The sequence below is a fragment of the Bidens hawaiensis genome, unplaced genomic scaffold (genome assembly GCF_021521415.1).
Source record: "Bidens hawaiensis isolate Kalapana, Puna unplaced genomic scaffold, B.hawaiensis_p1.1 tig00041885_1, whole genome shotgun sequence".
In the NCBI taxonomy this organism is placed as follows: Eukaryota; Viridiplantae; Streptophyta; class Magnoliopsida; order Asterales; family Asteraceae; genus Bidens; species Bidens hawaiensis.
In genome coordinates, this window is record NW_027497430.1 from 12,248 (window position 1) to 34,898 (window position 22,651).

At 36.1% G+C, this 22,651-nt stretch overlaps 1 protein-coding gene across 1 annotated transcript; it reads left to right on the forward strand.

Annotated features, from left to right (window-relative positions):
- The first annotated feature begins 16,678 nt into the window (after window positions 1-16,678).
- LOC143593293 (alcohol dehydrogenase-like 3) lies at window positions 16,679-22,195 on the forward strand. The gene is made up of 8 exons (XM_077072967.1): window positions 16,679-16,810; window positions 17,154-17,482; window positions 17,616-17,698; window positions 17,880-17,955; window positions 21,173-21,234; window positions 21,348-21,443; window positions 21,520-21,681; window positions 21,798-22,195. The coding sequence occupies exons 1-8, from the start codon at window positions 16,722-16,724 to the stop codon at window positions 21,912-21,914; spliced, it is 1,014 nt and encodes a 337-aa protein (XP_076929082.1). The 5' UTR covers window positions 16,679-16,721; the 3' UTR covers window positions 21,915-22,195.
- Window positions 22,196-22,651: the final 456 nt, after the last annotated feature.

Consider the following 22,651-nt stretch of genomic DNA (forward strand, 5'->3'; position numbering starts at 1 on the left):
TCTATCATTAGATCTAGCCGACGGTTCATAAGAACCGCCGTCTCGATCCACAAGAACCCAGAAACAAAGATGAATCGAAGGAAACGAGGTGTTTATGAAGCTATACCGAGGGTGTTAGATCTGGATTCAACGACATAATTGATAAGAATAGGCCAGATCTTTGAAGAGAAGAAAAAGGTTTGAGAGTTGAAAGATGAGAGAGAAGAGAGAGAGTGGATGAAAAGCGTTTGGTGAATAGTGAAAGATATTTTTGGTTTCCCTTATATATAGGGTCAGCCTATCTCGCGATAAGGTCAAAACATCGCGAGTATTCACCTAAAAATACACTCTCGGTCCTTGATCTTTAAAAATATTTGCATTTTCAAACCCGAAAAACACTTACCCACCGAATCCAAGCACTTGTTTACTTATTGGATTTTTCTTTTGTCGATCCGTGACTGTTAACGTTTGCACTGACGATCACTTTGACAAAACAAAACAAAGACAATAATAATATTAAAAATAAAATAAAAAAATTAAATTAAAATAAAAATTAAGAACAAAACTTAAAATATTAAACTATACAAGTATTTAATATTTTAGAAAAAAAAAACAAAATAAACTAAAACACAAGATAATTTTAAAACATTTTAAAGTTAAGAGTAATATTGAATTAATTTACATAGGTTCTTTTCTTTGATATATTTACAAAGAACGATCGTGACATGGAATCATATTAATTTGCAAAGCCCAAGATCGCATTTCCATTTTGAAATTATTGTGAAACAAATTCATCATTGATTGCAGATATTGTCCATTTGTTTAACTTGACAAGTGTTTTGGAGTAGACGTGATACATTTGAGGTTCAATTAGGCACGAAGCTTATGTGGTCCCCATTTGATTAGACTTGTTACTCATTCCATCATATCTCGGGCTTACTTTGTGTTAACATATCACCTCAACTTGACTTAAACCTTTCTTAGTTGAATCACAGTACTCTTATTAACATACTTGACACTTTGTACACTAGACATTTTGTGCTTTTCACACGTGACTCGATCTAGAAAAGTTAAAATAAAGCAAAAGATTCAGGGCCTTAACAATCAGATCTTGTATGACTACAAACAGAGAAAGTCCAAGGCTTGAGTCAAAATAAATGAAGAAATAAAACAGAATTAAAATCCTAAATGACTCTTTTTCTTGATTTTTCATATTGTTTTTTTGTTTTTTCTTTATCTTTTCTTGACTCCATTGTTTTTCTTTTTCTTGCCTTTCTATGAGGCTTTTCTTGACTCAAATGAAAAGTAAAACTGACACTTATTTTATAAGATAACTGTGATCAAGTAAAGAGAGGCTTGGGCATGACATATGTAGTTACATTTCATCCTTCATTGATATGACTTCACGGAATCATGCAACCGCTTCTTAAACGTATAGCCACTAGCAACGACTATAGTTTAAGTTTATATTACACAACACTTACTTGTTAGTCAAGCCTACCTACACATCTATGAATGACTTTGTAGCCTTTTGTTCTACTCTTTTAACGCGCTAGAATCATTACATACCAATGTACTATCACTTTCCTATTGGTCAGATCAAATTCTTAATTGAAAATTTTAAAATAACCGACTCCCTCTATGAAGGAGCTCCCTCTAAACGGGACAGCACTTTTAGAGTTTTCTTAAGATTTTCTTAAATAGGAGTAAAGATGAAATTAATATTATATATAAAAATTAAAATCTTTTTGTTAAGTCAAGTGACTTAATTTTTGTTTTACTAAAAGTAAATTTGAAATCTTTTTGGTGAGTTAAAGTTAACTCATTTTCTCCCTCTAAAAATGTGACATATTTGAAAAATATTTACAATTTTAAAACATAGTTATAATTTACTCAAAAGAAATCATGCCCAATGACTCAACGAGAAACAAAAATCGGGCACGACAAAAAGCTTTGGTAAAGAGATCTGCAAAGTTAAAGTCAGTATGGACTCTTTTTATGTTCACAAGCTTACAATCAAAACAGTCACGAATAAAGTGTATTCGGATGTCGATGTGCTTAGTCTTTGAGTGCTGGACTGGGTTTTTAACGATTGCAACGGCCGCCTCATTATCACATTTGATCGTTGTATCAAAGAAATTCAAACCGTAATCCAGCAGCTGATGCCGGATCCATATCACTTAAGAGCAGCAGCTGGATGCGGCAATGTACTCGGCTTCTGCTGTGGAAGTGGACACAGTGACTTGTTTCTTGCACTGCCATGAGATCAACCAATCTCCCAGGAATTTACATCCGCCCGATGTTGATTTTCTGTCCAAGTTGCATCCTCCATAATCACTGTCGGTGTAAGCATGAAGTTCCAAGGGGAGATTCCTTTGGATACTAAAGACCCAGACGTGGTCTCCCCTTCAAGTATCTGAAAATACACTTGACAGCCGTCATGTGGGATTCTCTCGGGTCTGACTGATATCTGGAAAATTGACAAACAGGGAACATGATGTCCGGTCTGATTGCAGTGAGATACATCGTGAACCAATCATGGACCTATAGAGGTGTTGATCGACTGGTTTTCCTGATGGATCAGGAGCGAGAACAGGTCGCGTGGCGATTAGTGTCATGAAAGCTGTTGAGTCCTTGAATCCAAATTTCTGAACAATGTCATGAACATACTTTTCTTGGTGTATTAAAGTCCCGTCCTTCTTTTACTCAAGTTATAGGCCCAGGAAGAAAGTCATCTCCTCTAAGGAACTCATTTCAAATTGTTGTTGCATAACCTCAGAGAACTCCTTGAACAGATTCTCATTCGTTGACACGAAGATAATGTCATCAACATAAACTTGAACAAGAATCAGATCACCTTTGACCTTCTTGACGAAGAGAGTTTGATCGACGATTCCTCTCTTGTATCCGTTCTTCACTAAATGATCGGCCAGTGTGGCGTACCATGCATGAGGTGCCTGGTGAAGACCATAAAGTGCTTTTTCAAGTCGGTAAACGTAATCAGGATGACTTGGAACTTCAAAACCTGGAAGTTGACTGATGTAGATTTCTTCTTTTACTTTCCCGTACAAAAAAGCAGTCTTCACGTCCATCTGAGACACTTTGAAGTTCATGTACGAAGCGTATGCCAGAAAGATGCGAATTGCTTCTAATCTGGCTACCGGTGCATATACTTCATCGTAATCAAGACCTTCACGTTGCCAAAAGCCTTGCACAACAAGCCGAGCTTTGTTTCTTATGATAACCCCCTTGTTATCTTTCTTATTTCGGAACACCCATTTCGTTCCAATTGGCTTCTTATGATCTGGTTTCTTCACTAGCCTCCAAACATTCAGCTTCTTGAACTGTAACAGCTTTTCTTGCATCGCTTCCACCCAAGAGTTCTCTTTCAATGCAACTTTGTAGTCCTTGGGCTCAATCTGTGAAATAAAACAGGCAAAAAGACATCTGTTAATTGTACCAGAGGTGCTGCGTGTTTAAATGCCAGCGGATGGATCTCCAATGATGTTCTCAGTCGGATGTCGACGATGGATCGGTAACTTTGGAATCTGCTCGACATGTTTGACTGGTGTTGCCTCAAGCTGGATGGTCAGACTCTCTATGGGATGAAATACGGTGGTCGCAGGGACAGAAGCACTTGGTTAATTTCACCTTCTTCTTGATTGACCAAGTGTTCTGAAGCAATGAGACCTTCCCATAGGTTGTCATAAAATGGCACCACGACGGTAGGAACAGAGGTTGAGTTGGTGTTATCAGAAGTTGGACTGGGATCAACCTGCACATTTGATGCATCGACTTCTACTGCAGGACCCTGATTATCTTCTTCTAAGGGAGGTGTGGGGACGAATTCCACCACACTTGGTTCTGCAGGAGGTGGCTCCGCTTGTTTGGCTTGAACATTTTCTTCGTTGTCGGCTGATACATAAGAATCAGTATCAGAATCAGTGATGTCTTCAACAACGGGCATTTCGGTGGTGTCGGCAGAGGGCTGCATATCATTAACCTGGGCTGGTGGATTAGCCACGGGTTGTACATTAAGTACGGGTGCAGGAGCAGCTATGTTAACATCTCCAAGATTTCTCAATACAGCATGCATCAAAACAGATTGATTATCATCAGGTTGAACGGGTGCAGAAACAACAGGGGAAATTGCTGGTACAACGGGTGTCACATACATCCCACAAAACTGCTTGAACAAACTTTCATAATCAAACATCCAGTCCGGACCATTGCGTGCATCGGTAGGGTTCAATTCTTGCCAATCAATGTTGAAAGACTCCAAGATCACTCTGGTTTTCTTGTTGTATACCCGATAAGCACATTTGTCGGCAGCATAACCAACAAAATAGCACTCATCCGCCTTTTCAACAAACTTAGAGGTTGTTCCAGCATTGGTTTGGAGTATGGTACAGGGACATCCAAACGTTCTGAAGAAATTTACCTTTGGCTTTGTTCCATAGAAGACCTCATACGGAGTCTTGTTCAATCTTTTGTTCAGAAGCACATTATTCTGGGTAAAGCAAGCGGCGTTGATAGCTTCACCTCAGAAAATTAATGGTAGTTTTGAATATGACAGCATTGTTCTAGCGGCCTCAACCAACGTACGGTTTCTTCGTTCAGCCACCCATTTTGTTCGGGAGTGTAAGGTGCGCTGAGTTGATGAAGAATTCCCTTGTTGTGACAGAATTCATTTACCACCTTGTTGCAAAATTCTGTACCATTGTCACTTCTAATACACTTCACCTTCTTGTCAGTTTGATTTTCTACCAACACAATGAACCTGAGCAGAAACTGCGACGTCTCATCTTTGTGCCCTAACAGAAATGTCCAACTGAAATGCGAGAAATCGTCAGTAATAACCAGACAATAGGCTTTTCGACCTATTGCCATTAGTTGAATTGGACCAAAGAGGTCCATGTGCAACAGCTGGAGAGTGGAGGTTATGGAATTGACGGTCTTAGGTCTGTGAGGGAGTTTGTGTTGTTTGCATTTAGAGCAAGATAAACATTTTTCAGCACAATGGAAAGATTTTACAGGTAAGCCCCTCATGTTCACCTTTAACCAACTTATTCAAGTTCTTAAAGTTGACGTGACCCAAATGTCGATGCCATAATGATGAATCGTTCTCCGAGGCCTTGGACATCAAGCAAGAAGCAGAACACGTGGAATAATTACTTCTCATGTCTAGAATCTATGCATCGTTGTGCCTCGGAGTACGCAACATGATCCACTCTTCATGGACTTTGAAACCTGGTTTCAATATAAAACATTCATTTCTGTAAATAGGTTTGAGAATTTCTTATCACAAATTTGAGATACGCTGAGGAGGTTGTGGTTGAGCTGTTCCACCAGGTTGACCTCATCAAAGGTCAAAGTACCATCTGAGACCATCCCATGTTTGGTTATTTCTCCTCCAATGTCACCGGCAAAGGAAACATGTCCACTGTCGAATGGTTTGATGTCAAACAACAGCGACTCGTCTCATGTCATGTGTCAAGTGCAGCCACTGTCTAAGTACCAAATACTATTGACAGGCCTTCCAGGCTGACCCTACACATACGAACCAACAAGTTAGTGGAGGATTTCCCGAGACGCACTTGTCTCGGGAAGATTAAACACAAATTCACCAAGTTTAATTTTATGATTTCTAAAAGTGTAATCTTTTGGTGAATCAGAATATGAAGAGCAATTCCTCGAGGAACTTGAATTATGATTTCCTCAGTTTTGAAACGGTTTTCTGGATTGCCTTCATTTCAGTTTAGGCTTAACTACAAAATCTTCTTGGTTAGCCTTGGTGAAAACTTTTGAAGGGTTCTTGGGCTTTTCAGCTTCAGACCCCTTAGCTAACCGCTTCCTTTCTCTTTGGGTTAGCCAGAAAGTTTTCTTGGGTTTCTCATTTCTCTTGGGTCTAAAATCCATCTCACTGGCTGAAGTGTAAGTTTGGTTAGGCATTTTCTTGGTTTGAGCATTAAATGTAGGAAATGTCTTACCAAACTTACTGTTGAAGTCTCTTTGTTGCTTATGCCAGTTCTTGCAATGTCTTGCAAGATGAGAAGGATTTCCACAAACAAAACAACTTTTTCTTTGATTGCAATTATAGATATCTTGATCACTGAGATACGTGGGATAAAGTGATGCAGTTGGGTTAACACCTCTGTAACCTGTATCTGTCTGATAATGATGAACATTTGAAAATGTTGAAGCAAAATAATTTGAATGCCTCGGTTTTTGTTGAGAATAGTAGTAAGCACTATCGAACTGATCATAATATTGAGAACTGTTGTTATATGAAGTATTTTGAAAAATAAAGTTTTCTTTGGTAGTACATATTTACAGGAAGTGCTTGGTTTTTCATTTACAAAACTTAATTTCTCTTTTACTAAGTTCTCAACATTATGATCAGTTGATGAGCAACTCTGACTAGTCTGTTCATTAACCTTGACTTCAATAGTTTCATCAAAAACAGTTTCACATTCTGAATCAGAAGAAGAGCATTCACTTTCATTACAAATATTTGTACAACTGTCATCACTAGAATTTTCACAAAATACAGCTTTTGATCCTGACATTAAGCTTCCTAACATTGACTCACACACTTTATTATAGGCAGGATTGTTAATCGTTTTTGTTAGACCCACACAAGACTCAAAACGGGGTTCTAACTCTCCTTTTGGCTTACAACCCTGGTTAACCTTCCCACATTCACCATTTATATCACCTGCTACACAAGACACGTTGACGTTAGACTTATCAGATGATGGAATTGTAGCATTTAATGGAGAGGCAGCAGGAACAAATTTCACTGGTTTTGGTACTTTACCAATCCCATAAGCCATCTCTTCATCAGGAGAAGTATTATAGCTAAAGTGGGGCAAACTAGTATAATTATCATTCATTGGTGGAGGCACCGCTGAATAATCATATCCTAGCCCCCGGGTTGGTAAACTTAAGGCCCCGGGGGCTGTTATGAATGAGTTTGATGAGGTTGAGGCTTTAGGTAACTCGAACCATGTTAGAACGTCTCGTAGGATAAACGAGTCATTTCAATGTCGTTAGTGATGCTTGTATGTAAACCGACAGGCGTTTGAGTGTTGGGGATACTTAGGGGTCCTCTAGCTCATGGTGAATTCGTGCCTTGTGTCAGGTGAGTTCATGATGCCCTTTTTAATCTTTTTACGTTTTGGGCTAGCATACACAACCTATTACAAATTTTACCCGATTTTAATCGCTTAAACTATTTGGATGGTATTACATGGTATAATTCGTGATTGTGCATTTTGAAAGCTTTGTTTGAATTATTTTCTATGCCTTAGGATATTTTAGACTCGTTTATGGTCTTATATTCCTTAAGGTTACATACATTATTTATGGTCTAGGCTCGAGGATACTATTAGGCCTAGTATTAATTTCTAGATTATCCATTATTTATGGATTGAATGTGATGATATGGTTTGGTTGGATATTTGAAGTAGATGTTTCTAAGTGTGTATGTGAATGTGTATGTGTGGGGTAAACTGTGACCGGGTCAAATATACTACTCGGGGAAGACCCGGGGTGAGGAGGCCCGTGTTGCATGTTTATGTTCCGGCGGGTCAAATATATTACTTGGGGATGACCCGGGGTGAGGAGGCCCGCCGTTCTGTTAAACCGTGGTCGGGTCAAATATATTACTTGGGGAAGACCTAGGGTGAGGAGGCCCGTATCACGTGTTTGGGTATGTTAAACCGCGACCGAGTCAAATATATTACTTGGGGATGACCCGGGGTGAGGAGGCTCGTGTTGCGTGATTTTTGTTTTGTTAAACTGTGACCGAGTCAAATATATTACTTGGGGATGACCCGGGATGAGGAGGCCCGTGTTGCATGATTTTGTTGGTTTTTGTTAGACCGTGGCTGGGTTAAATATATTGCTCGGGGAAGACCCGGGGTGAGGAGGCCCGTGTTGCATGTTTGATCAAGAAAAAAAGTGTTTAATGTTTTATTTACTTATGATTTGATCAAGAAGAGTTATTTATTATTTTATTGACTTATGATTTGACCAAGGAGATATATATATCTATTTACTTATGATTTTCTCCCATATTTTTATACCTATGGAATTAAATTGTTTAATGAATGTTACTTATTGAAAACTTGAACTCACTCAGCTCAAGCTGACTTTGTGTGTATGTGACTTTCAGGTTGAGGATTGGAGATTACCGCTTGGACGTGCTAGAGACTACTCGGACGGTTGAAGGCACATCTAGTCGAAGAATTAATAATGCAAATTGTTTTCTTTTAATTTATTACTATAAGCATTTAAATTTTGGTTTTGGACACTTTTCCTGGTTTTTGGGAATTTTGATGTTTATTATTCCGCTGTTTAATTACTCTGAACTGATTTTAATAAGATGAACACGTTTGGTTTTAAATTTTTAAGAATTTTTGGATATGATTACCAATTGTAAGATTCCCGAGGTCCGGGGTCTTACACAAAGCTTGCTCAACAGCACTATCGACTGCCTTTTGAAATGAGCTACACTCAGATGATCCAGATTGATTTCCCGTTGAGATAAAGGCAGTGGTTTGTGGAGGAACACTTGAGGAGTACTTCGGAGTGTTCACAGGGTACACATTCTGCTGGGTTTTGCTTATGAAAGCGGTTGGAATTGTTGATGCATTGCTCATCCCAGCTTGATTCAGAGAACTCAGATGATTGTTCATTCTCATCTGCTCATCTATTTCAAATGACTTGATGGTTGAGATCAAATCGGAGTTTGTCATGGCATTCAACTTTGTGGTTCTCTTGATTGTAATTGTGTTGGTACTCCAGCTGTATGGCAGAGAGTTTATCAATTTGTGATTGACTTCAGAATTGGTGATGTTGACACTTGCAGCGCTGACTCTTACCATTAACTTCTCAAACCTCTTCACCAAATCCAACAAATTTTCACCTTGTCGATGACTGAACATGTTGAATTCTTCTTTCAACAGGGCTTTCTTGTTTTCCTTAATTTCAGCATTCCCTTCCACCTTCTCAACAAGAGCATCCCATAAACCCTTGGCAGTTGTATGTTCTTGTAGGGTCTCAGTAATCTCATTTGAAAGACAAAATGTTAAAGTAAGATATGCCTTCTTGTCTTGCTCCACCAAGGTCCTATCATTATCGTCATAATTTTCAGGAGTTTTTAGTTGTTCCCCAGCCTGAGTGACAGTCACGGGAACATGAGGACCTTGGACAAAGCATCTCATTAAGTCAGAATCAGTCAATGAGATAAAATTCATGAACCTCCATTTGAAGTGGTCAAAATTATCTTCTAAGGTCATGAATTTTGGAGGATTTTGAGGTGTTCACACTTGGTTTTCCAATAGCAAATAACCCTTTAACAACTTAGAATCAGTGCCCGTCATGGTCTTGGCGGTCTTAAACAGTTAACAACCTTAAATAGTTAAAAAAAAACTAAACCAGAAATCTTTTTCGCGCGAAACAGTTTTCAAGCGAAGCGAAAAGTTGTTTCAAGCGAAGCAAAGTGATTTTCTGAGCGAAGCGAAAAAGTTGTGAACAATAAAGCGAAGCGAAAAAGTTCCAAGCGAAGCGAAAACTGAAGCGAAGCGAAAAGCCACGCGAAGCGAAACCCTAAGCGAAGCGAAAGGTTAAGCGAAGCGAAGGGTCAAGCGAAGCGAAAGACCAAGCAAAGCGAAAAACCTTCTAATGCGAAAAAGTTCAGTTTTCTAGAAGCAATCTTTCTTGGGATATGTCCACCTAATCTTGTCAGTTCTGGGTCAAAGGTTGGTACACTTATTTTTATGCCATGAGAAGCGAAAATTTTGACTTGTTAATTTTAACACTTTTCAAACCCGTAAACACCAATCTTTAACACTTTTAAACCCAAACCTTTTGGATCTAAAGCTAGTACACGGTTGTTTTTCACCAAGAACACATTCTAAGACATATTATGAAGATTTTGCCCGATTCTTTTTGTATTTTTCTTCTTTTTGTGGTTTTTGTGAACTTTCTTTGCAAGAACACTCCTTTTCTATTCCCAATATCAAAACCCAAGGTTGTGATCCAAAAACCCTCAACTAGTGATCCGAAGCTCTGATACCAATTGTAGGTCCCAATGCGGGTGGATCTAACAACAATCTTTGGATCAACCAAACTTAATGCTAGCGGAAATCACACTAAGTCACCTAAGTGGTCTCGGATCTTGAGAGTTTATTTTAGGGTTGAGTGAGAGAGAGAGACGAAGAGTGTATGTGTTTTAGCAAAAGGATTTCTATTTGTTGTCTCTTTATCTCTCATGGCATGCTTCCTATTTATAGGAAAGCATGCATGAGAAACAAGTCATGTTAAATGCCCAATGGGCTTCTTTACAAGGTTTCCCTTGGGCTAAATACCCACAAAAGAACAACAAAAGCCCAAGAGATAAACAATCCAATACAAAAGACTAATGATACAAAACGGGACCTAACAAACACAAGCTAGCATCTAACGGCAATCTCCCATCTTCTATCTAGTATCTTCATTACTAGTTATGTGTAAACCGGTTTGAAAAATACATCAATATATATGTTGGTGAATAACGCTGTGATTGGAGGTCTAACATCACACGTGTAAAAATATTAAGTTAGCTAAATTCATTATGTTTATGCACCAAATATGGCTACTTTGATATGTTTTTGTGAATTGTAGGTGTGAAGGATCAAAGGCACAAAGGACAAGATTTAAGCACATTTAAGAGCCGATAAAAGCGAGAAAAAAATATATTGATCGTACCATATGGCTCCTAGGCATGTATCCTACGGCCCCTGAAGATCCATGATGCGAATTAAATTCTTTGAGCAGTATTTTATTGAGGTTTGATGCGCAATCAAATAAAACTTTCACCGTATATAAATGGGTCATTTTTACAATAATCAAATCATTTTTTCTATCTTCTACTTCAAGAAACAAGAAGGGAATAATTAGAATGAAGCTTTTCTACATCAAGTTCAAGATTAAAATTCATATCCGTGTAAGCTTAATAAAAAACATGTATGGCTAATTTCTTTTATGATCAGCCCGGGTCTAGGGTCTAGGGTTTACGTTTGAACAGTTATGTCTATGATTTGTTTACGTTTGGATTTAGATATTTGATTTTCACCATGATTTGATGAACGATTAGGTTTTATATGGTGAATTGTGTTTGAAGAACAAAATTATTATTGTTGAAATTCCATTCTTGGTGTTTACATAATCATATACTATTAATTGGTTAACAGATCTCATATTTATATAGTTTGATTCATTAAGATAAACTCCTAGCATGTGTTCTTTGTCTGGTCTAAGATCGTTAGGTCAATACGGTCATATTCCCCCATCTTGTGATTATCCTTCGTTACGCTTATTTACCAAATTATGTATATGTAGTTCCCTTTTAACAAATCAAATCAATACATATAGTTGTTACATAACTCAAAACCCAGAGTGGCCATTTTTCCCAACTCTTGTTTACATCAGTTAATTAATTTTTTTAGATACTGTTTAACACTTGTTTTCACATTAAGATTTAAATTATTTTACTTTTATAAATCCATTGAATCAACTTATTGGTTCACAAATTTCAATATTAATTGAGTTTTGTCAAAAAGACATATTAGGAAGCTTCAAAAAATAATTACATGTTTAAGTTATATCACTGACCACAAAGTCTTCGTGGTTCGACACCCTTCTTACCCTAACTAGTTTGATTTATTTAGGACATACATTTTCTCTATCTTTAAATGTTTCGAAGATGATCGATCACGCTGACTATAAAACATTTTCATAATACATTTAAAAACATAAGCTCAGCTCGAAGCTACCCAATGGACAGCGTTCGAGAACATAACAACTATGTATCTAGACTTATATTATAAAGTATAATGCACGGACTTTTTAAAACTTAAAAGGTAAAACTCTGATCCACACTTTACAACACATGATACATGAAGAAATCAGTTTTCAGGGGCATTGTTGTCTTTATGTTTATCCTTAGGATTGAATTTTGGAGGTATGATGCAATGTTTAATTCGCTCCTTCAATGCTCCATAGCCCCTTCTATCGGTTACATCCATATTGAAGGCAATTGACCGTTAGTGTTATTTGTTGCCTACGAGCACCAGGCTCCCCTATTTGTTAGCGTTCCCAGCATCAACAATAAGTGCACAGATTTGTCCCTTAAATTGTATTACAACTACTTTTTTCGGCAATTGCTTAATTTCTAGCTAGGTTAAACAGTTAGAGTTTTCTACTTGATTGTCGTCTAATTTCCAAGATTGAAATCAATAATTTGCTTATGTGTTTGATTATTCAGTTTAATGTTTCTTGATTAAATACGTTTAAAGCTTAAGATAACAAAATTGACAATTGTGATTGAGATTGTGACATGAAATAACATAAATAATGAAACCAAAATTAAAAACATAATGTTTCAAGACTTTATTGAAAATTGATAATCCGGTTTACATCAATATTTAAAACCGGCTGAGTTTTTGAAATGAAAAATTGACGAATGTCACAATATCTCTATTCGATAATAGGCCCTATTACAAGAAATGTCTAAATACCATTCAACACACATGCTCTCCTTGTACATCACTTTAACAAGCTACAGTCGCCTCATTCTTTAGTTTTAGCCTTGATCATGTTGTAAATAAGTTATTTATGAATTAATCTTAGTTTCTGACCTAACATTATCTTCTCCAGAGAATTAATACCAACTATAACACTGACTGACCGACGAGTCTATATACACTATACAAAAACTAAATGACGCCATAAGGAATGATCATTTGCTCTATACATTATTGATCAAATTCTTTAAAGACAACTCGGAAAGCAATCCTACTTCTTCCTATACGGATTCTTCGGCAATTTCTCTTCGGGAATTTCCAAATCTCTATCGTGAGTCTCTTTGCATTCATGGTTGAATGGTTAAAGTTATCAACAGGCAAATTCATTGGCTTGATTCCTACTGGATACCCTTTTTACGTTTAGTTCAATCGCCGGTCACAAAATTGAAACGTCTAAATATGTACTAAAACGTCTAAATACGTACTGAAACGTCTAAATAGTGCTAAAAATCTAAATATGTACCAAAACATCTAAATATGTGCGGAAATGTCTAAATACATATGGAAATGTCTACATATAAACTGAAATGTCATAATATATACCAAAAGGTCTAATAATGTACAGAAACATCTAAAAATTGTGCGGAAGCATATAAAAATGTACGGAAACTTTAGAAAGTAAGAAAACATTTAGAAAAAAAATAAAAAGGAAACATCTATATACATACGAAAAATGTCTAAAAGCGTATGGAAATGTCTATAAATTGTGGAGGTAGCGTATGAGCCGTCTAAGCCTAAGGAAACATCTATGGCTCAGACTTTTTCTCTGATCCAAGCACCAAGGGAGAACACTTTGGGACTAGACGTTTCCTCTGAGATGGTGTTTATTTAGACTTTTCTTCTAAAAATGTCACATATCAATAACAAATGGCTTGTTTGTGGGCCCGGCTCCCAAAAAAAAAAAAAAGCCTACGTTCTAGACGTCTCCCTTATGTGTCCTTCGGATGCCCCCCCTTTTCTTTTCTTTTCTTTCGTTAGGCGCCCAAGTAAACTTATGTTTTCTTTTTTTTTTATTGGTGGTCTTTTGTTGATTTTTTCCCATTAAATTATTTTGATACATTTATGTCTTTTCAATGCGTATCTTTTCATTCTTGTCTACTAGCCAAAAGACGCATTTTTTCTCACTATAATTTCTTTGATTTTTTGGATTTTTTTTCCACAATCATTTAATATAAATTTCTTAGATTTTTGTTTCACATTCATTTAGTTTCTTTTGTGTGATTTGTTTTTCTTTATTTATATAAAACAGTAAACCCGGATATTCTCTAATCTTATTTTTGAATGTATACTTTTTGTCCATAAGAAAACTGACACCCTCACTATTGTGGTTGAAACACAATTATTCAGCACTTTGATATCTGTAGATTAAAGACTCTTTAAATTTACTTGATTTGTTATGTTATAATAAAACTATTGATTATATTAGGAAAAATAAATTTCAGAACATTTTAATTATAATGTAAGGAACCGGCTATTTGACACAAGAAATTAAGTTTATTAAATCTATACAATTTATGATTATCCTCATCACTAAAATATGATACAAGAAACCGGCATGCGTTCTTTGTTTCGCAAAATTCAATAAAATTTTAAATTGATGTCAATTTTTTAATTTGAAGGGTCCGCATAATTTGTTCTAATTAAAATCCGAATTTAATTCTTGACGTGTTAGTTTACAAGTGAATTAGAATTTCAATTAATTTATTTAAATTCTTTCGTGTCAAACTGAAAAATAATTTAATCAATGGAATGAAAATCTTTGAGCAGTGCCCGGTTCACCCCGGCCACAACCACCTCCCACACCTCAATCACCATTGCCACCACAAACATATAACATGCAGCCCCTCCCCCCCTTCTTTCGCTGCCACAACCTCATCATTGCTGCCACCAAAAGCGCAACCACCACCAACATCATCACCATCAGCCCGTGCCCGTAAACAAAATGGAATATAGTCCAAGATTCCTTCGAATTTGGTTTTCTTTCAAACGTGTGCTTTGAGATTCACAAGTTGGATATTCATGCAGTTATTAACAATGTGACACATGATCACATTAAATCTATGCCACATATTTTTTCTTGAGCAATAAATCAATGCCACTTGATAGCTAGCCAACTCATGCTACCCTACATGTCATCAAGATACAGATTTAAATTAAATATCAAATTCAAAACACTGCATTTCCATCGCCAACTTGTAACAATTAATCAGATATAGCAAGATGTACGCCAAAGAAGAAGCTAATGCTCACTCTGCTGGTAAAGAAATCACATGCACAGGTTTGTTAATTAGTTCATGTAAAACATGTATTGATCGACGAAGACTTTGAATTAAAAATATATGATCAGAGGTTTAAGTATTAATTAATTAATCATGTTGTTTGAAGCTGCTGTGGCATGGGGTCCTGGGCAGCCTTTCTCCATGCAGCAAATTCGCGTTCAACCCCCTCAACAATTAGAAGTCCGAGTGAAAATCCTATTCACTTCAATCTGTCATACTGATCTTAGTGCTTGGAAGGGCGAGGTATGACGTACTATGATATAACCTTTGTCACTTCAATCTATAACCTTTAATTAAAAGCTACAACTTTTGTCATTTGTCATCTTCTCTTTACTCCTAACTAATTTTGGAAATTATTTTGTTAAAAGAATTTCGTTGATTAGTATTTACAATAGTTTTAGAAAAATTTCTGGCTGCAGTTGTTGTAGACAAACAACAAGGTTAACAATTATTTTTATGTCAAATCCTTAACATAAAAATCTGAATAAACCTATCGTTATCAATATTTCAATATTATAAATATTCATATAAAAAACTTATATCTACCTAGCGTTTCAATATTAATTAGCTGAAACTTTTTTATATAACCTCAGGTACTCAATCTTACAATTTAAAATACTTTAGTATTTTTATTATAATATGTTATTTTTAATTAACAAATATCGTGTAGTATACGGGTCTCAATCTAGTATAATATAATATAATATTATTATATTGGTTTTAAATAATCTCAACTACATCTTTTGGTTCGCTGATGGTCTCTGTAGGTCCCGAAACCGGATCCGACAACGAACGACTTTGTTCTTTATAAACGCTCGAGACGGGTGCGGTGAAACAAACGACCGAACATAAATAATATAACGATAAAATAAAGGAACGATCTCGTAACCAGTACAAAAGATTCATAATATTAAACGGACCGATCCCACCCAAGGTGAGCTCCCCTTGGATGGTTGTTTACACACTCAAAACACACACTAAAACTAACAACATAAGGCTCTATTTATAGCCAAACAACTAACATACTAGAAGAACTTTTCCCTGTTGAAGTTAAACGCGTGTTGAAGCTCTCGTCTCGTGTCCGGATTTATCGCCCACTTTAATTATTAACTTGACCGTAAATATATAATGGGTTTCGTAATTTGATATCGCAAGTCACAACTTTTTGGCCTTACAGTCTCAACTAATGAAATGGTCAGGGAAAGTCCCGCATTTAACATGCTTGCTTCCAACAATCCACGACTAACAGAAGTGTAACTTCATCAGTCTCTTGTAGCCAGAAAAACATTTTTTGACGGAAAACTTCTTTTTCATCGGAAAACTCAACCTGAACACTACCACATGAACACCACTGCTGCCGACCAACAACCACCACATGAAGACCACCACCACCACCACCGTTGACTACCACTACCCGAACACCACCACAACCGTTGACCAATATCCAAACACCACTACCGACGGTTTCCACCTGAAAAGGAGTTTTCTGGCCGAAAATTTTTTTTCGGCGTTCACTACCATGGGTTCCTACGACCTCAATAATGGAAATTTAAAAAAAAAAGGTTTCTAAAGGTCCAATCTAAGTTTTCAAAGAGGTTTGGAACGAAAAGGTTGAGTTTTCCGATGAAAAAAAAGTTTTCCGACCGAAAATGTTTTTCCTGCGACCGGAGATTAACAGAATTACACTTTCGTTAGTCGTGGATCTTTGGAAGCAAACATGTTAAAGGTGGGACTGTCACCAGCAATTTCATTAGTTGGGGCCAATAACTACCAAAAGATGATGGTTGGGAATATTTAAAACCAATGGTTTTCACAAAGTTTTCATGTATCCATGGTTTTCATTTTATCCTTAAAGTGTACTTATACACTGAATGAATCTCAATGGGCGTATCCTCGGATATTCGGACATGAGGCCTCCGGGTAATCTTTTGAACTCCTATTTGAAACATTTAACCTTAAACTTCGCCGCACGGGTGTTATACATGACAGGTTGTAGATATTGCTTAATTTTGCGGGTTTGCCCCCTTGTGTGCTTAATGGGTGTATCCTTTTACAACGGGGCTTACTGAGAAACCGCTGTAAAGTCCCCAATATTCATCTTTTGAAGCTGTGTCTTACCTCTACAGTAAATATTATATATAATATTCGGAACTTTATACTTCTATGCAAGATCTTAGGGTGTTATCCAATAACTTGCTGTGTCCAAATGAGTATGCAATGTTATTATATGATGTTAATTGATCCGTTTAATCCTTATATGTAGGGTTGTTGAGTCTGTAGGGGAAGGTGTGGAGGACATCGAGGAAGGAGATTATGTTCTTACAATTTTTAATGGAGAATGTGGTGAATGCACTTATTGCAACTCAAAAACCACCAATCTATGTGCAAAGTTTCGAGTAGATCCGTTCCGAAGTGTGATGAGAAATGATGAGAAAACAAGGTTCTTGACTCAAGACGGAAAACCTATCTACCATTTCTTAAACACTTCAACTTTCAGTGGGTACACAGTCATAGATTCAGCTTGTGTCGTCAAGATTAATCCAAAAGTTCCCCTCAACAAGATGACTTTACTTAGTTGTTGTCTCCCTACAGGTTTTGGTCTATATATACATACATATTTATTAGTTACTCTTAAAATTTTCCATCCTTGTTTTAAGTGAATTAGTGCAAGAATATTGATTAATTAGTTTCATTACACATCAAACGATTTAATACGTGTTTGAAGGATTTGGATCTGTAACCAATATCGCAAACATACACGAAGGATCAACAGTGGCAGTTTTCGGTTTGGGTGCTGTTGGATTGTCGGTAATACTAGCAGCATACATATTTATATATGTTTTTTGAATTAACTTCAATCTGAAGAACGATATATACCGTCACTAAAAGCTATCAACAAAATATTTGTAGTTGTTTAGCACTAGATTTTTCACTTTTGCTAATGACAGTTTTCAAGTAGTGGTGCATTGATTATGGCATGTTAAAGCAGGTCATATTAGGGGCCAAGACCAAAGGAGCATCTAAAATTATAGGAATTGACATCAATTCTGACAAGTGTGTTAAAGGTACAACACAATATATATTTACTTGTGTATATATATGTTTTAATTATCTTGTAAGCTGTGCTTACAGGACAAAGCATATTTTTTTATACATGAATAATCCTTGAGACCAGATATCTAGTAAATATGCGGTAGATCATTGATATGCTTATTCATGAATCACCCTTGAGGTTTGCATTTTAATGCTCTAATCCAATGCTACATTTGAGGCACTTTAGATCATGGTTGCATCTATATATATCAGTTATCTGATGCAGATTTAAACCATAGTTATCGAAAGTGTGGGCTTTTGGCGCCTAGGAGGTTTTCTCAGACGAAGCGGTGTTCCACTGTCGATCTCCCTTGACTGCAGGCGCTATTATAGGAGAAAAATCAATGATTGATTATTTTATTTGATTTTTTTTTTATTTAGCTTGATTTTATTAGATTTTTTCATTTTATCACTTAACCCATTTAAACCACTTATCCTTAAAGTAAGCTATCGGATTCTTTTTATTTAGCTTGATTTTATTTGATTTTCTTTTATTAATGACTTGACCCATTTAAACCAGAAAAATCAGTGATTGATTAATTTTTTAAATTTAACTTGACTATGTTGAATAATTAAACTGTCAATTCTTTTATCTGAAGATGCTCAGTTCATTCATTTTTGAATAAATTGTGTTGATTTTTCAGATGAATGGTATTTTTTTTCGGTAATAGGAGATGCGAAATTGCTTGTTTGCATGAATTTAACATATTTTTCAGAATATGTCAGTAATAAACACCAAATGTGGGACAAAGAGTGAGGATCGAAATCATTTTTTGTTTGTTTTCAAGTACAAACAAAAGGGGGTTGCGGCGCAGCTTGTTGCCCGTTTGCCTGCCACTTTATTGTAATTGTTTTGATTTTAATGATACATTAACGGCCATTCTATTTAAAAAAAAAGTATGAACACTTTGGTTATTCTGGTATTTGAGATAATTTTGATACTTTATGTTGAGGATTATGGTTTTGGAATAGTTTGGTATTTGAAAAAGTGACGTTTACCATGACATAATATATTTTGAAATTTTTTTGTTTAAGTGCGTCCTTTTTTTAGGTCCGCGCTTTTTTTGCGCCTTGCGCCTAGACCCTCAGAGAGGCCTATGCGTCTTGAGTGCGCCTAACGCATTTAATAACTATGATTTAAACTGGGGATTTACCGGTACATATCATTTGATACCCAATTATTACGAGTTTATGTTAGATCAGTTATTATTTTGGTCCTTAGTACGCCAAGTTATTATCTCCAAAGTTGGAGTACCTTGTCTGAACAAAGGGAAAATAACATATTCACATGTGAAAAGAAAGAAAAGAATAATGGGATAATTAACTCATAAGAAAAGATTAAGATAAAGAGAGTAGTTAGAGTTTAAAGATAAGTTGTTTAGTTTATTTGCTAGATTTAACGTTTTCTTGGTTTAGTTATAATTGCTTTATAGAATTAGTATTAACCTACGGGTAGTTTAAGGGTTAGTATAGATATAGGGATATATAGTTGGTTCTGGTGTGTCAAGTTTGAGTTTAATAGAAAGAGTTTCAGACGGTTATGTCTCCAAATCAGTTTGTTTGTTTGATTGTTTGCTTTGTTTTGTTTTGATCATCAATCACGCATGGGCCTTCACCCAAATTCAGTTTTCAAGCTAAATGTAATGGGGCAACTATGTTGATTTTGCTATCTGACGTCGAGCCTTGGTGTAGGATACTTCACGCAAGCAGCATCTATTACAATATAGCATCAATGTGGTATATCTTTCAACCAACTGGTAGAACATCAAGGTAAAAAGCATAAAAGATTTATATATTTTCTTCAAGAAAAACTTGTTTTCGGCCACCTTTAAGCCCCGCATGTTCTATTTCCAATACGTTAAACTCAAGTCAATTTTTATCAAGGGCGGACGTAGGTGAATGAATCTGTGTGGAGCAGTGTAATTTGATCAATGATCGAGAACAAGAGCCATGCCGCATGCTGTGTGAAGGCAATCTAGGCTTCACGATCTGTGTGAAGTGACCAATAAGCAAGAAGTCGAATAGATAAGACCTGTGTGGTGAAACCGATCAACTGATAGTTATAGAAAGAGAATGGCGTAAGAAAATGCCGGAGGGGACGATCATACCAAATGACGTATCGAAATCACTTCACATTTGATTTCTAGGAGTTGATCATGTGCAAAAGGTTTGTCTACGAACACTTAGAAATGAGTTACAGGTATAGATGATAAAAGATAATGAGTCCATTCATAAGTTCTTAAGTAAGCATAGTGGAATTATCTTCAAGAGCCTTGATTCGAGTCTTGATGACTAGATAATTGTAAGAAGGTGTACGTTAAGTTATGACTCAAATAAGTACTTGTAACCCGTGGTTGTTATCGAACAATACTTGTAAACGGTGGCTGACGTCGAGCCTTGGTGTAGGGTTTTGGGAGGACAGGGTGCAGGATAATAGACACATTATTAGATGTTACAATTGCAAAGATTTTGGTCATTATACGGCCGAATGTCCTTAAGGGGAACAAATTGAAATTTGATTCAAGAAGTTGAGTTTGCAGTACTATGATGAGAAGTGGGTCCAAATCAGTATTAGGTGGAGAATGAAGATGTTAATCCCGATTTGGTGAACATTTGAATAAGATTATTCAGTAAACAAGGAAAATGTTAAGAAAAAAGTTTGTTAGAGTTTGACTCTTGATTAGTTTAGTTTATAAGTTGATCATTTGTTAGGGTTATCTAGTTTGTGTTTGTTTATTAGTTTAATTGGTCTTTGAGTCATGATAGGTTTAATAATACTTAGGCTTTAAATACCAAGTCCTGTTTCGTTTATGTTATTTCAAGTTTCGGTTGAGTTATTAACAAAAAATAGAGTCAATATCCAAGGTTTGGTATCAACCGATTTTGTTTCTGTGTGGTCATATCTAATCAAGCCTAACATGACTAAGTTTAATTTTAGATAATATTGTTCTGTAATCATAAAACAACTTAAACATTCTTTGGAGTTCAAATAAGTTATTGTAGTTTAACAAAGTGTTCAAACAGAAAATATCTCCAAAGTCTAGATTATGCATTTTTTTTCTTCTTCTTTTATGTTAATAGTTGCCCGCATTGGTGTAACGAAATGCATATTAAAGTAGGGTAGAATTTTATCAAAGACACATTTCGTTGATATATCTACATATTAACTTCTACATATATGACGTACAGGGCAAACATTGGGAATGACGAACTTTATAAACCCAAGAGATCTTAAAACTTCGGTACATGAGGTAAGTCACTAGAACGTGTATTTGTGTGTACACAATTGTTATAATGTTAGATAGGTTAAGCAAAATGATGATGTGAAGTAGTAATAATATATATTCTATCAAACTCAAAACAGAAAATAAGTGACATGACAGAAGGTGGGGTAGACTTCAGCTTCGAGTGTTGTGGAAATGTTGATGTACTTCGTGAAGCCTTCTTATCCACACATGATGTATGTATATATGTATATACTAACGCATATGGATGAACTTTTGTATTAATTAATGTGAATCGATTCGTAAATACAGGGATGGGGGATGACTCTAATATTGGGGATTCATCCATCACCAAGACTGTTGCAGTTGCATCCCATGGAATTGTTTGAAGGCCGAGCAATCACCGGTTCAGTGTTTGGCGGTTTCAAAGGGAAAACCCAACTCCCTCTTTTCGTCGAGCACTTTATGCACGAGGTATGTTTATTTCTTTTATATGCGTGTATATTAGCATAACATATGTGTAAGTGTACATATAGCCATTTGTGTGTAAATCAATATACTATTAGCATGTGCATATATGAACGTTTCAGATGGAGGGGCTAAAGTTGGATGAATTTATAACACACGAGCTTCCATTCAACAAAATCAACGAAGCTTTCGAACTGCTAATTCAAGGAAAATCATTACGATGTATGCTTCACATGTGAGTGTAGCATATATATGTTACTTGTTTGGACAATTGAAAATGATGGAAGTGTGTCCTATTGGAAGTTCAAACTAAACTTACTTAAGCTAAAACTTATAGTGTTCTAATTATTAGGGATTAAGCGTAATTAACGTTAGATTGATCGGTGTATTTCCCAAGACTACACATTGTCTTGAGAAGCGTTGGTTCTAGATGAATAAATAAGATTCAATGTTAAGAACATATCTCTAATCAGATTTGTAATCAAGAAATTCAAGTTTGTGTGTTAATTCTTGTTCCTTTCATTCAATTGTCTCTTTGATTACCAACAATTGGTATCAAAGAGGTTAAAATCAAGAACGGTCGATTTGGGAGAAACTGTAATAAGGGAAATTGATCAACAAATTCGTTTAAAGATCCCATGTCTGCTTAATCAATCAAAGGAAAGAAAGAAATATAGTATTGTCAAATTGTACTCCTTGGTACAATTTCTGCTTTGTGTGACTAAAAACCCCCCTCCCCCCTCCCCAAAAAAAACAATGTACAAGAGTCAATTAGAAACAGTTGCTTTGTATTTGCCTTGATACCGAAAAACCTTTGCAGTGTTATCGGTAAAAACGGTTCATTTTAGTTCACTTTGTGAATGAAACAGCCATGCACCGTTGTTATTAGTAATGGTTGGTTTTGATTCACTATGTGACCTAATAGCCCATGGACTATTGCATAGTAACGGTTGGTTTTAATTCATTTGGTGACCGA

Bases quoted from the DNA above. Each gene is read 5' to 3' on its own strand.
- LOC143593293 (XM_077072967.1), top strand. From the start codon at position 16,722: ATGGTTTTCATTTTATCCTTAAAGTGTACTTATACACTGAATGAATCT. The intron at 21,444-21,519 runs GTATGTATATAT...TCGTAAATACAG, and splicing joins CCTTCTTATCCACACATGAT to GGATGGGGGATGACTCTAAT. The intron at 21,682-21,797 runs GTATGTTTATTT...TGAACGTTTCAG, and splicing joins TCGAGCACTTTATGCACGAG to ATGGAGGGGCTAAAGTTGGA.